The following is a 9,912-nucleotide window of genomic DNA, read 5'->3' as shown; positions in this document are numbered from 1 at the left end:
CCCCGAACCGCCCCCCCACCCCCGCCGGTTTCCCATGCCTCAGGTGTTTGCTCCTGGTGAGCCCCGAACCCTTTCTTTTTGGCCTGCGCCTAGGGCTGCCCCCAGCCCGCAGCGTCCCGCCAGGCCCGGCAGCAGGAACAGGAATCGGGGAGAGCACACAGAGCCCAGCGGTCTGGCGAGGGGCGCGGAGCTCCACCTCGTGTTCCCGGCACCCACACCGTCTGAGCTCGGCTGCCTGCGGCGGGCCACGCCCCCGGGGTCCGGAAGGCGCGGGAGTCAACGGCCGGGTGCTGAGAACTTGAAGCCTGACGGTGCTCGGCTCCTGCCCGGGATGCAGTGGCTGCAGCTTCCTGGTTCGCTGCTCGCCGAGTGGGGGAGAGCTTGAGCCCGCGGAGGCGGGGGCAGGAGAAGCCGGCGGAGGCGGGGGCAGAGACGCCAGGGCTGGAGCTAGCCGGACGGGTCGCTCCTGATCTCCGCGGAGACGCTCTGCCCGGCCACGGAGAAGGGGCGAGTCACTCGCGAGCCCCGGGAAGCGCCGCGCGCTCCGGAGGGACGGTCGGAGCCCGGCTTTGGAGCCCGGCTCCCCTCCTTTCCAGGAGGAAAGGGCGGGAGGGAAGGAGGGGAGGGAAGGTCCCCGGAGGAGGCAGGATGGCCGGTCGAGGGGGGCTCGGGCGCCGCGTCTCCCCGGAGCTGCCTCCACTCCTACGGCTGCCGAGAAGTCTGCCCTGAGCCGGGGCTCCCGGATCTCGCGTGCCAGCCAGCGGGACCCCCGGACCCGGGCATCAGCGCCGGCATGTCGTCCGGAACCATGAAGTTCAATGGCTACCTGAGGGTCCGCATTGGCGAGGCGGTGGGGCTGCAGCCCACGCGCTGGTCCCTGCGCCACTCGCTCTTTAAGAAGGGTTATCAGCTGCTGGACCCCTACCTGACGGTCAGCGTGGACCAGGTGCGCGTGGGCCAGACGAGTACCAAGCAGAAGACCAACAAACCCACGTACAATGAGGAGTTCTGCGCTAACGTCACCGACGGCGGCCACCTGGAGCTGGCGGTCTTCCACGAGACGCCCCTGGGCTACGACCACTTTGTGGCCAACTGCACGCTGCAGTTCCAAGAGCTGTTGCGCACCGCGGGCGCCTCCGACACCTTCGAGGGCTGGGTGAGTAGCGGGCGGCCTCGCTGTTTTGTGTCTCCTCGACCTTCTCCTCTTCTTCGGTGTTTCAGAACTCTCCAGGGTCCCGCGTTCTCATCGCGCCCCAGCGGAGGGAATTCCCTCCAGACGTCGGTTCTCTCCTGGGTGGCCGGCACTGCTGACGCGCAGCAGTGGGTGTGTGCGGGAGCAGGTGTGCCTCCGGGAAGCTGGCCGGGACACGGTCCACTTTGTGGACCTCAACTTTGGAATAAGGGGTGAGATAGGACAGCCATCTCCTTCCCTCCAGGGCTGTTAGGCATCCCATCTCTTCTCCATAGGTAAATGGCGAGGAAGGGGTGATAGGAAAGTGACACTGTTGAGTAAAGTGCTTCCAGCGCTTCTTAGGAGAAAGCCATACATTCTCGCGAGTATTATTCATAGTGTTTATGGATACATGTTGGTTCAGCCGCGCAGACATGCACACGTGTTTCAGCATGCACATCCATTATGTCCCAGAGGTACAAAAGCTACACTGGCAGGGATCAGAGTGCATGGCTTTGCATCCTGGCAAAGTTTTGTTTAGCAGTTTCCCCCGTGGAGGTGAGACTTACCTGTGTTTGCTGTGAAGTGCAGTCAGCCTGGGGTGCCTGAGCCCAGCAGTGGTGTTTCCAAACTATTGGTCTGAGAAGTGGTGATCAGTGCCTTGGTAGGTTTGGTGGCTCTTCCTCCCTGTGTGTTGACATGTAGCTGCGTGCAAATTCTCACTTGCCTCTGCCTTTCCCACGAGACAGAATTTCTACTGTAAATAAAATTTCTAGAGTGCTCCACTCGGTGCCAAAATGCTTTTGCTTCTTAACTCTCACACTGTCTTTGTGATGGTGGTGTTATTGTTCTTACTCTGAGATGCCGAAATGATAATTATAATGAAGTGGTCTGGCAAAATGCACTACCGGCTTTGAAGACTGAAGAGTTTAATGATTTCAGTTCTTAAAGGAGTTCAGTTTGGAACCCAGAATGTCAATCAGTATTGAAAATCTGTTAGAAATTAACAAGTGGTAGAATCAGATGGATGACAAAGATTCTTTTAAGTATGTATTTTACACTTTGGAGCATTGATAGTTTTATCACATATTCTGTAAAATTTACAGATGGCCTATAGAGCTGCATCTTTTAAATAGAAGTGTAAAAAAAAACTGTTATGACTGTTTAACATTGGTCTTGAAGTTATGATGTTAATTTCATTTCAGTTTAACTTTCTTTTTGGAATTTAGAAGTGAGCTAGAAAGAATTGGCTAAAATACAGTTAGAAATTTACTTTGGGGTTGTTTTGAGACTGGACCTCACCCAGTAGCTGAGGCTGCCTTGAACTTGGGGCAATCCTCCTACTTCAGCTTCCTTAGAAATTTATATATCATCCTGTGAATTTCTCAGCACGAAATAGAATTGAACATATGAATGTTGAGTTAGTGTTTGATTATGAGTTGGACTGTGCCAAATGGTAAAGGAATTAGGTACTGGAGTACTGTGGTACATGGTGGCCATCTGCTGTAAGTATGTCTTGCTGGAAACAGCCTAGGCTGGTCTGAAGATTTGAATCATGTGGGAGCTTTTAAATACCTCCACTTTCAAATATGCTGGATAAGAATCTCTGGCTGAAGGATTCCAGTCTTGGTACTTAAAAGCTTCCTGGATGACACAAGTAGTTAAGGTGAGAACATGGGGCCTAAATGAAGACCTAGAGATGAGGTTTGCGTGAAGCCACAGTGTAGGGTTAAGTTCCTAGGGGGAGCACTGAGTTGTGTATTGTTCCACTGAATGAAAGAAGACTTAAATGTGATTTAAGGTTCTAAATCTATAATTGGCCCAAATTATGGAACCAGTGATTTGTTATGCATTTATATTCACTTAGAAGGCAGAGATGTATTTTTTATAAGGTTCTAAGTATTTTGAAACTGAGGACAGAATGACCAGAATTTTTTTTTTTCTTTTTAAGTAAATACCTGGAACAACATGGAATGCATTTTAACAATGATCTTTTATAGACCAAAAGGTAACTTTGAAATACAGGATTATAGAAATGCTTATTTTTGTTTATCAAATTGAAATGTATGGTTTTTTTCAGATGGTTCTAGAGGAGGAATCAAACTTATTGTAGTTGCAAGTAGAACTACAAATGGCTGACTTAAAAAATAGTAGCTCTGTTTATACTGGATTATGAGAAAGAAATGTAGCTGTAAGTTTATTATAAAATACAAGCACTTCTCATTAGAACAGATGAAGCAACTGTCTCCACTTTATTGCCTAAGATACTTCCTAAATATCAAAAAGATAATTATTAACATTGGTTTTAGTACAAGTTTAATGGTATTCTCTGCTAAACTTGATGGGGACGAGGATTAGATCTATTTTAATACAATGCATATCTGGTGCCAAGCCTGATGTCTCAACACTCATATTTCTGTACTGACTGTACATGTACTTCTTTCAGTATACATAAGATCCAAGAAGGTGGTGAGATACAGCTAAAAGTTTTCTTAAATGAAATTTATCACACCAGACACTAAAATTAATAAAGATCTCAAATCACCCAAGACCCATGTTTTCCCCTTGAACCCAAGGAAGTTAAATTTAGCTAGAAATAAGGAAGTGTTAAAAATAATAGACATTGATAAAACAGAAAACAGGAAAATAGAGAAAAATTAATAATGAAAAAGCAGATTAAAATTTTTTTAATTAATAAACCTCAAGTCAGAATGATCAAGGTGAGGAGGTGCAGGATACAAATGACCAGTATTAGAAATGAGAAATAGATCGTTACTACAGAGCCTACTAACACTATAAAGGATGATAATAAGGGAACATTATAAACAATGTTGTGCTAGTAAACTCCATAATTAGGATGAGATGAACAAATTCCTTGAAAAGATATAAACTATTAAAATCCCCTCAAATTGGGGGCAAAGAGATGGTTCAGTGGTTAAGAGCACTGGCTGCTCTTGCAGAGGACCCAGTTTTGGTTCCCAGCTCCCACATGGTGGCTAACAATCTGTAACTCCAGATCCAGGGGATCTGACACTCCTTCTGACCTCCATGGGCATTGCATGACATGGGTGCACTTACATACATGCAGCAATACATGAAGCAATACATGCATACACATAAAATAACAAAAATGATAAATAAATATTTAAAAAATTCCTCAAATTAGGTAGTTTTACAACTGTTAACCTAATTGAAATTGTAAGTAGAAAAGTTCAACAATGCACCTCAGTGTCCCCCAGGGCTTTAATAATGACATACTGTACCACTGAAGGGCGGAACATTACCCACTCTATGTGGATTCTCTCAATAAATAGAAGAGAAAGAAACACACCCCAAGTCATTTTGTGGATTGAAATTATACACGATGAAGGCATTACAAACCAAGAAAGTGGCAGACAGGCGTCCTTCATGACCGTATAGATGCAAAAGGTCTTACATTTAGGTTAATTAAATTCAACACCATAGTAAGTGGATAGTACCTCATAACTAGATGAGGTTTATAACCAGGACTGCAAGGTTAACTTAGTATTTATAGAACTGTCAGTCCAACTCTTCATGTGAACAGGGTAGAAATGAAGATCTGTGTGATCATCTTAACAGATAACAGAAAAAGCATTTGAGAAAATTCAATATCCAGTCATTATAAAGTTTCTCAGTGCATTAGAAGCAGGCAGGAATTTTTTCACCTAGATAAAGGCCATCTATGAAATCCTTGTCTTAGTAGTGAAAGGATGGATAATATTCCCTGTACTCAGAAATGAGGCAAGGGTGTCTGCTCTTTCCATTTTTTCAACATGATACCAGAGTCTGGTCAATGCACCATGGAAGTTTTGAGAAATACAGTGCATACAGAGCACAGAGGAAGAAGTAAAACTGTTTTTATTTGCAGACAAAAGATTGTAAAACAGCAACACCAACAAAAATTATGAGGCATCTACAAAAGGGTCAATAGAACCAACAAAGGAGTTCAGCCAGTTTGCAGGATCCCAATTAATACACAGAAATCAATCATATTTCTATAATAGCAGTGAGAAATTGAAAACTGAAATTAAAGTGCCATTTATAAGAAAATCAAAGGTGAAATTGGATAAAGTTGGTAAAATATGTGCCGGACTTTTTCATTGGAAATGATAAAACTACTGAAATAAAGATCTAAAGAAGTGGAAAGGTATACCGTATTCGGGGTGGGGACACTCAGTATTATTATGAACTCAGTTTCCCCCTAGATATTTAGTAGATTTAATGTAGTTTCAATCAGAATCTCAGTAAGGTTTCTCATAGAAATTGTTGAGTTAATTTTAAAGTTTATATAGGTATATAAAGGGCCTCTTCTGGTCTAAGAGTGATGTTGAAAAAAGAACAAGTTGAAGGATTCATATTATCAGATTTTAGAGTTCACTACAAGGTTACTGTAATCAAGGTCAAGGGTATTAGAGCAAAGAGAATCATGTAGGTCAGTGGAACAGGAGACTCTAGAAAGAGACCTAAACACATACAATTGATTTTTTTTCACAAAGATGCCAAGAAGACAGTTCAGTGGAGGGCATAGCAATCTTTTCAACAAGTGGTGCTTGAACAACTGGATAGCCATGTATAAAAATAGAAGCTCTGACCTTTACCTCATACCGTGTACAAAAATTACTTCAAGATGAATTATAGACCTAAATGTAAGAGCTTGTAAAATTTCTATAAGAAATTATAGAAGAAAATATCAGTAACCTTGAGTTCGACCCCTCCCAATAAAGAATAGAAAAAAGAACAATAGGACCCCAAGGTCCCAATTATTAACAAGATGGGACTTTGCCAAATTTAAAAACTTGTTACTCCTTAAAGGATATCTAAGAAAATGAAAACACGAACCAAAGATTGGGAGCAAATAATTATATAATATAAATTAAACAAAGTACTTGTAACAGAAATATGTGAAATATTCCTGAAAACTTAGTGGTCATGAGGAAAATACCGAATTTACACAATTTAAAAATGGACCATAATATTTGAATATTTAAACATTGTACCTTCATTGCAAATACCACGTGATAAAATTCTTAATATCACCAATCATTAAGGAAATGAAAATGAAAACAAAAAGTCAGTATGTTCCCACAGGAAAGCCCAAAGTTAGTAAGACTGACCATACTAAGTGTTGGTGAAGAGGCAGAGCAACTGGAACTCTTCTACAGAACTGTTAGGATTATCAAATGCTGTAGTTACATTGGGCAACAGTATGGCAGTTTCTTAGAACACTAAACATGTACATACTATAGGACTTACCTACCCTTATATATTTACCAAGAGAGATGAAGTCATTTATACAGACTTACCCATGACTGTTCATAGCTCCTTATTTGTGATAACTCCTAAACTGGAAGCTCATATGTCAACTAATGGAGAAATGTTTAAATAAATTGTGGTATATCCATACCATGGAATACTACTCAACAATCAAAAGGGGTGAATGATTGATATATACAACAGCATGGATGAATGCAAAGGAATTACAGTGTGAGGAAAAGGCCAGATCCTTCTCTCCCACCCCCCAGAGAAAAAGCATATACACTGTACAATTCCATTTATACATATTCTGGAAAATGAAATAGAGCCAATAGTGACAAGAAGCCTATCAGTGTGTATCTGGGGATATGAAGCAGAGGTGAGTGAAGGTTGGGTTCTTGTGGCCACACATGGGCATTTTGAGGACAGATGAATTATTAATTCTTTTGATAGTGATGGAGTCTACATTTACATAAATATGCCACAGCTTACCACATAGTTCACTTTAAGTTCCTGCATGTTATTATATTTCAATTTTACCTCAAGGCTGTAGAAAACCAGTAAAGAATTGTCATCTTTATTTTGATGATGTCAGAAGGGGGCTAGTAATGGCAGATTTGAGCCAAGTCTGACTCTGGGAAACAGCATTGCATCAGTGCAGAAAAAACCCAACCCATAACAAAACAAATTTATGAAATTAGTTTCTGATTTTTGGACAGAGTTTCATTTTCTAAATTCATCGCTGTCGGGTTTGTGTTTTCCTACTTCTAAAACCTGTTTGTATGTGTACTGTCAAGATTCAAGTTTGCCCAAGTTAAGACACTGTTTCCTTTTTCATGCATCTGTTCTTGTTTTGCTGACTTTCAGAATAGAGAGGGGTGTCTAATACTTGATGCTGAGCCTAGAGGACTTGGGGCGGGGTAGGGGGCAGGAGGAGCAGTAGGCTGCGTCATGGAAAGGCCTTGGCGCCCCCTCAGGAAGGAAGACCTGCTTGGCGGGATCCCAGGCTGTTTTCCTGTTCTACCCTCCTGAAGACTTTCTGTTCTCTGCTGCCTGGGAGGGCTGCTTTCTCTCAGTTTCTCAGGGAGGTACTTGTCTTGTCATTTTCCCAGGTGAAGTCACCGAGCTCCCAGTGGGCAGTTGTTGATTATCTTTTTCCTTGATTCCTGGATCCAGGTGCAGGAATATATAACACGAAAATTCTTCCAGAGTTTTCTGCCACGTGGTTTATTCTCTTTGGTACTTTGTAGGGCTGTTATCATTCTTACAGTTGGCTTTTTTCCCCCTGGGTTAGTTGTAAGGAGTGTCTAACACTGAGTAGCCTGCAGTGTCTCAGGGGAAATTATTGTAGAATCCCTAGTGAGGTCTGTTCCAGTGTCTGTGCATTGCTGTATGGTGCCTTCAGCTTCACTGAAAGATGAATTTTGCTCTGGGAGCGCTGGCTGTTTCATTCCCTGCAGGCTGTGGCTCCATTAATCCCCTCATCAAGAGCATTTTCCCTGCCATGGTATCTTGTTGCCCTTCATTGCACCCATAACTGTCTGAGATCACTTTGTTAAATGGTTGCTTATTATACCTTCCTCCTCCAGTTTTTTCCTACAGTCCTGGGGATTGAACCCAGAGCCTCAAATAAACAAATAAGAGGAGACGGGTATAAGACGGGTATAAACAAGTAAGACAAGAAGACCCTATGGAGCTTTAATTAACTCTCTTACCCACTCGTGCTAATAACCTACTGGAACAACAAGACAAAGAGCTAAGAGAAAAATTTTGGTTGGGGTGACCTCGGAGAACAAAAAAACCTCCGTATGGCTTAACTCAAGGCCTACCAGCCTAAACATACTAAAGTAGCCAACAATTGATCCAATAATAAAATTGATGACAGACCAAGTTACCCTAGGGATAACAGCGCAATCCTATTCAAGAGTTCCTATTGACAATAGGGTTTATGACCTCGATGTTGGATCAGCCGCTATTAATGGTTCGTTTGTTCAACGATTAAAGTCCTACGTGATCTAAGTTCAGACCAGAGTAATCCAGGTCAGTTTCTATCTGTTAACAATTTCTCCCAGGACAAAAGGACCAGAGAAATGGGGCCAACTATACAATAGCACCCCAAACCTAACATATGAACATATCTCAATATACAACATATGTAAAACCACGACCCAAGACAAGGGTTATAAGGGTGGCAGAGCCTGGAAATTACATAAGACTTAAAACCTTGTAATTAGGGGTTCAACTCCCTTCCCTAATAGTGCACCTCATCAGTGTGCTCGCTCTTCTGTTACCAATCCTAATTGCCATAGCCTTCCTAACCCTAGTCGAATGAAAACTCCTTGGGTATATACAGCTACGAAAAGGCCCTAACGTAGTAGGCCCATACGGTGTATTACAACCTTTCGCCGATGCCGTAAAACTATTTATCAAAGAACCACTAAAACCCTTTACCACATGAAGGCCAATCTCTCTACCACTTAGGGCCACCCTATTCCTTACACTTTCCTCCCTCACATAGAAGCTCAGTTTGTGTGAAGCAGGAACCAGCCTCTAGTCACTTTTCTAACCCCAGTTTATGGTGCATGACACTAAATATGTATCCAAAAGCCTAAAAACAAACACAAAAACAAAAAATAGAGAAATTTTATGTGACTTTAAAGCAAATGACAGTACATCTATTTTAAGAATCTTTTTTCTTAAATATTCCACTCATCTTTATAAAAGAAATAATGAAAAGAGCTGTGAGACTGTGAAGCAACCGTGTTTAAAGCATTCTTTAAAATCCAATCTGTGGCAGACCCATTTGTGCCTGAAAAATTGGGATGGAAGTCTGAATACACCAGAAGATCAAGAATGCTGTGGAAAATTCCTTGCCCTTTTTTTTTTTTTTTTTTTTTTTTTTAATAAGGTGTGTGGTTTTAACATTGGAGAGACATGGTAAATTTTGTCATTTGTAATTTTTGAGTGCAACGTTAAATCTGGGGGCACAAGGAAGAAACAAGTCTGTGAACTAGTGAGATTGGTGGGTGGAGCATGATCATTGTGTCTTATGTAACTTAGTGCATTGTGGTATCTAGAGAGCATTCTGAATGGTGACTAGTGGCAGAAATGCAGTGTATTTTATGAGGTGGGCAGGTTTACCTAGAGATGGGTGGTACCTTGACTCTTCTGTAGTCTTTTTTCCTATTTTATAAAACAGTTCACTATCATGTCTTCCTTGTATGTTGACTGCTAAGTTCTCTTTTAGAATGTGATAAAAATGGGGCCTGAGTAGTCACAATCCCTAACCACTGCTTTCCACCCTTATCCTTACAATATCCAAAATGGCCTTTCTCAATTGACGCAGAGAAACTTAAAACTCTTCCTTAGGGGGTTGGAGAGACGACTCAGCAGGTAAGAGCACCAGTTGCTCTTGCAGAGGACTTAGGTTCTATTCTCAGCACCCACATGGTGGCTAACAACCATCT

General features: G+C 42.4%; 1 protein-coding gene across 1 annotated transcript in view; it reads left to right on the top strand.

Moving 5' to 3' along the window:
- The first annotated feature begins 215 nt into the window (after positions 1–215).
- The window catches only part of Prkch (protein kinase C eta), a 231,036-nt gene continuing 221,339 nt past the window's right edge, over positions 216–9,912 (top strand). The window contains exon 1 of the mRNA XM_008850507.3: positions 216–1,156. Coding sequence (XP_008848729.1) covers positions 794–1,156 — 363 coding nt within the window. The 5' untranslated portion in view covers positions 216–793. The remainder of the gene's footprint in view (positions 1,157–9,912) is intronic.

The sequence above is a fragment of the Nannospalax galili genome, unplaced genomic scaffold, assembly GCF_000622305.1.
Source record: "Nannospalax galili isolate Female #2095 unplaced genomic scaffold, S.galili_v1.0 scaffold144, whole genome shotgun sequence".
Classification (NCBI taxonomy): domain Eukaryota; kingdom Metazoa; phylum Chordata; class Mammalia; order Rodentia; family Spalacidae; genus Nannospalax; species Nannospalax galili.
The sequence above is the reverse complement of the archived record's forward strand: the minus strand, read 5'-3'. Positions and strand labels throughout refer to the sequence as shown.